The sequence below is a fragment of the Caenorhabditis briggsae genome, assembly GCF_000004555.2.
Source record: "Caenorhabditis briggsae complete genome, chrV, whole genome shotgun sequence".
NCBI lineage: Eukaryota > Metazoa > Nematoda > Chromadorea > Rhabditida > Rhabditidae > Caenorhabditis > Caenorhabditis briggsae.
In genome coordinates this window covers 2656364-2661380 of record NC_013488.2, presented here as the reverse complement: position 1 = coordinate 2661380, position 5017 = coordinate 2656364, and the positions used below count along the sequence as shown (strand labels likewise).

Here is a 5017-nt window from a genome sequence, read left to right as displayed (position 1 = left end):
ATTTTTGCATCAATCTGTATATTTTCCCTCCTTTTGTGTATTAAGTTGTTTATTATGAAAACTGGGCGTGTCGAATTTTCAAGAGTGAGTGTTATTTTGTCAGTGCTCAGAAATACATATTCTATCATTTTCAGGTCAACCGTCTTGCACTTATTGATTGATCCATTGTTGTTATGTTTGATTTTCTGCCAAATTTCATTGCAAGTCAAAACTCGAAAACGGAATTTTTCAGTTTCCAGGTACTATCTCATTTTTTCCCTAAATCTAACTTTATTGAAGAACATCGGTCCGTACGGAACAGTTGCGAAGCTATTTGGATGTGCCATTGAAGCATTCCTAGTTTTTCGAACGATGCGAAAAGGAAACGAATCGAGACTTTCGGAGAATAGCAGATCATCTAGTCGGCACTTGAAACAGAAGAACATAACCAAAGTTTGAGATAATTGATATAATAGATGTAATTTTTTGCTACCAATAAATATTATTCTTTTTTTCGTTTTTTTTTCAAGAATTGAAAATCATAGAAGCATTCAAAAGGATATCCACACAGTAGGATCAGATATGCAGCATCTATTTCAAAAATGTATCTTGAAAGCACAAAATCAATTTCTCCGACTAATACCACATCTTCTTTAAGCTCATTATTTCACATATTTCTGCTTGGATGGCTCAGGAAAACAAAACCACAAACGTATTTCCTTTATTTAATAGAATTTCAATATCTATAGTGTTTTTCTAACAAGATGTGTTATCTAGTCTGAACGATATTTTGATTATTTTCTACGAAATCAAGTCTGACTCTTACATTTTTACTAGAAATGGCACAACAATCCGAGCACATTAAAATGAACACATCGGCGGTGGTAATTTCAGTATTGGGATGTGTATCCGGTCTTGTAACTTGTTTATGAATATTATTCTTCTGCAAACTTATGTGAAGTAAGTCATTTGGAATCAAGAGCTCGGTAAAAATATATGTTTTCTAGAAGTCTTCTATGACCTTTCATTTCAGAAAGAAAAACGATATGACTCTATTCTACTATCGATTCACAATAGATGTGATTTTAGGAGCACCGTTGGTTCCTTACCTATTATTAATAGTGCTGCATTTGTGTTTTGAAAATCAGCATTCTGAATATCAGAACTTCTCATTTTATCTATCGCTATCAGGGTCAAATGTTGGGCACTCTTCTAGAATCACGGAACGAAAAATAAAATCACGGAACGAAAATTTTGGGTAATCCAAAAATTGCTAGGACCTTCATTCAAGTACTATCCTGAGATCTAACCTTGACATTACATTTTCTTTGCTCAGTATCCAAAATGACACCCGAAATGTAGTATATTGAGTCATTAAGGTACACTAGTTGATAGTGTACATGTACCTTTCCCAGATGTTCTGGGGATCATGGGACATACGAGAGTTAGATTAGAGGCTGCAACGAGCAGAGTTATTAAACTTGCCGTCGTTTTTTGGGTGTCCCACATAAAGGAAACACGATGATTCAGCCTAAGTCTATAATTGAAGAAATCTTTTCTAATTCAAAATTAGTCTTCTTGGAACAAAATGTTGGTCCGGAATAAGAATAGTCTTGGGCCAAATTGAGTAGAAATCTTGGCATGAAACTTCTTGTCTCGGATTTCTCATTTTTCAAAAATTGGATGATATTTTTGGATTGAGGAAGCTTTCTTCAATCACAGGCTTAGGCTGAAACGCCATCCTTCTTTTATCTGGAACACCCTAAAATGTCAGCAAGCTCAATAACGGCTTGATGTAGCTTTAAACTGAATTTTCAGATGTTCTACAGGTCCTATGTAACCTGTTAACTAGCGTATTTTAAGAAATTGATAAACCCTTGTTTAGTATACTTTTGGGTATTGGACAAAGTAAAATTGATGCCAAAGTACCAAATGTTGGAGCATGTCGGCCTAAAATACAGTACTCCACAAAAGTATAATTCCACCCTCAGTTTGTACTGAAATACTTATTTAGGTCAATATTCGTGAAAAGGTGTCAGCATGAAAAATAAAGACCATAAAAATTTTGATCCATCAACGTGACCCGGAAACGAGAAACAAATCACGTTTTGGCCGATCCACAAAAGTATAATTCCACTCTGAAAAAGTGAGATTTTGGAGGTTTTGAGGCTCTGCGGCCACTTTTTGAAAGCCTGAATTTTAAGAATTTCAAGATTCTGACCCCCATACACAGAGACCATTATACACGGTTACTGATATCAGGATTCGGGATGTCCGATTTCCGGATTTCCGGAATCCGGAATCAGGATTTACGGATTTAGAATTCGGGATTCCGGATTTTCGAATTCTGGACGTATATCGGAAAAAAAAACTGAGGAAAATTGAAGCTCTATTTTTGTTTTGTAGATTTGTGAATTTTGAGTCACATCCGCGAATTCCCCCCCATATTATTCAGCTATTCAAATTAGACCATTTTCAACAAAAAACTGGTAAAATTAATAAATTTTGGATACGTAATGTGTATGTGAAATCATTACGTTCAGCTAGCTAACAAAAAACAGTATTCTTATTTTGTCTTTGCCTGTCTTTTCCGGCATTTCCAGTACTAGAAGCATCCAATATCTATAGATCATGTCTCCTCATAAGATATGTAACATCTACACATTTCAAACAATATTTCTTAAAACCAGAAAAGCGTTTTTGGGAAAATCAGAGTAGCTGAAACTTGTAGAAACGGAAGTAGAATTTTCGAAAATTCAAAAAATGACTCGCATTTTCGTGACTTGTTATGTATTTCGTATCATCTTCAAACTCATTATTTTTCATGTTTCTACAAACAAACATACCATGGTAACATGGTATGTCTGGTTGTATTAAATTCTATTATCTTACGCATTTTTTCTGAGTGTGTTGAATGACTACAAGAGTTGGAAGAACCAAAATTTAGTTTCTTGAAACATTTTGATTATCGAATGGAGTTTCTATATTTCTAGCTCTGAATATACTTCGTAAACTAGCTTTTCAGCTCTTGGAGGTCGGCTATTTATCATAAAAGGGAAAAAACTAAGTTATTTGTTTCTGAATTTTCTATAAAAATAATCAAATTATCATTCTTATAATTTTGAAACATGCCACAGTCTGATAATATTGAGATGAATTCATTCGCGGTGGCAATTTCTATATTGGGGTTCATATCAGCTCTTTTCACATGTATCATGAACATTATTCTTCTGAAAACCTTTATGAAGTATGTCATCTAGAATCTAGTTGCATCTGAAACGATTAAGTTCGCTTTCTAGAAACCTTCAACTCTTGTTGATTCCAGAAAGAAAAACGACATGACGCTATTCTGCTACCGATTCACCGTGGATGTGATTTTGGGAGCATCGCTGGCTCCTTACCTTCTATTCGTAGTACAGTATTCGTTTTTCCCAAGCCAACTTTCTGAATATCACAACTTCTCATTCTATCTATCACTACCAGGATCCAATGTTGGAGCTTGTCGGTCTATAATAGTATTATCAGTGGCAATTGAGAGAATGGTGGTAAACAAGTTTTATAAATTATCAATAGAGTGCATTTGCTTTCTTTCAGGCTGCCTATACACCAATCTTCTTTCATAACTATCGTCAGCATTTTCCCGCCATCATCATTTTGATTCTGGCAATAAATTTTGGCTTGTTTGAAAATTTGGTTCTATTCGGGTTCTGCGACTTCCATCTGAATATTCCGAAAAATTGTGCAGCCTTTGGTTGTGCAATAAACTCTTGTTTTGCGAACTATTGGCTCACTCATAAATCGGTTGGATCTTCCGATAGTTTCCCGTACCGATTCTAGGTGTTTTTCAGACTATTTTCGCAATGATCTGTATATTTTCCCTGTTATTGTGTATTAAGTTGTTCATCATTAACAATATCATGAAAACTGGAGGAGTCGAACTTTCAAGAGTAAGCTTAACTAATTTTTTCTTCTATTTGTTCCTGAAGGTTCCAAAATTTTCAGGCCAATCGTCTTGCACTTATTGAGTCATCCATTGTATTTATGTTTGATTTTTTGCCAAATTTTATTTTCAAGCATTTTGCAACTACGGAATTTTTCAGTTTCCAGGTACTAACGCTTCTTGTTTCAAAAATTCAAATTGTTTTGAGAACATTGGTCCGTGTGGAGCAGTTACAAAACTATTCGGATGTGCCATTGAAGCATTCCTGGTTCATCGAACAATGCGAAAAGGAAACGGATCGACGAGTAGTGTTGTAGTAAAACAATGGGTCGGAAGTCTATAAGGAAAATTACCGAAATTCGAGTTAACTGATAAATGTGATTTGCTGGAAGAAGAATAAACGTTATTTTATTTTATCAACTTGTTTGCATTTTTCGAGCCTGGATGCAACGGTCCATGGCCGATACAGTAAGTGTGGATGCTCTTTTTCTTCTTGACAGTTTTCAGAACAGAGCGTTTTGCAATTTTTGTGAAGCTTGAAAAATAAGTATTTAATAAAAATAATAAGTAATAACCTTTTCAGAAAACATTAAGAGCGGAGCCGCGATCCAGTAAAATACTAGATTTTATCCCGCCGAAAGCGCACCAGAAAAATGGTTGAAGCGCCAAAGGCGCGACAAACAGATGTCTGGTTATATTTAATTCTATTATCTTACGCATTTTTTCTGATTGTAAGTTTATTTTATAGAATAGCAGAATTATAAAAACTTTAATTAGATTAGCTACTATTTACCACAAAGACTAGAAAATTTATCGCAGACACAACAATGCTGGTCATTCGAAAAATCACTTCCGTTATACATATTTTTTTGAGCCACTGAAAATTGAGTTAACATATTTTTCCGGGATTTTCCGGAACACGGAACACAATTTCGTTAGATAACATAATATGAAAAAAATTCTATAAAAATGAGTCTGTGGAAAAATATATACCGTAAAACCTCTAATAGAACGACACCCGGATCGTCCACTTTGAGCCTATAATCTCATTTTCTGTGAAAGAATCAAAAAGTGGTTAACTAATAAAATGTTGCTGAT

General features: G+C 34.6%; 2 protein-coding genes across 2 annotated transcripts; both read left to right on the top strand.

Moving 5' to 3' along the window:
* Positions 1–818: 818 nt before the first annotated feature.
* Positions 819–911, top strand: CBG26936 (the record flags this gene model as incomplete). Its single annotated transcript, XM_045236726.1, has 1 exon — positions 819–911. The coding sequence occupies one exon, from the start codon at positions 819–821 to the stop codon at positions 909–911; it is 93 nt and encodes a 30-aa protein (XP_045100480.1).
* Positions 912–3107: 2196 nt separating this feature from the next.
* Positions 3108–4236, top strand: CBG21839 (the record flags this gene model as incomplete). The annotated part of the gene is made up of 3 exons (XM_045236725.1): positions 3108–3226; positions 3982–4086; positions 4128–4236. The coding sequence occupies 3 exons, from the start codon at positions 3108–3110 to the stop codon at positions 4234–4236; spliced, it is 333 nt and encodes a 110-aa protein (XP_045097405.1).
* Between the last annotated feature and the right edge of the window lie 781 nt (positions 4237–5017).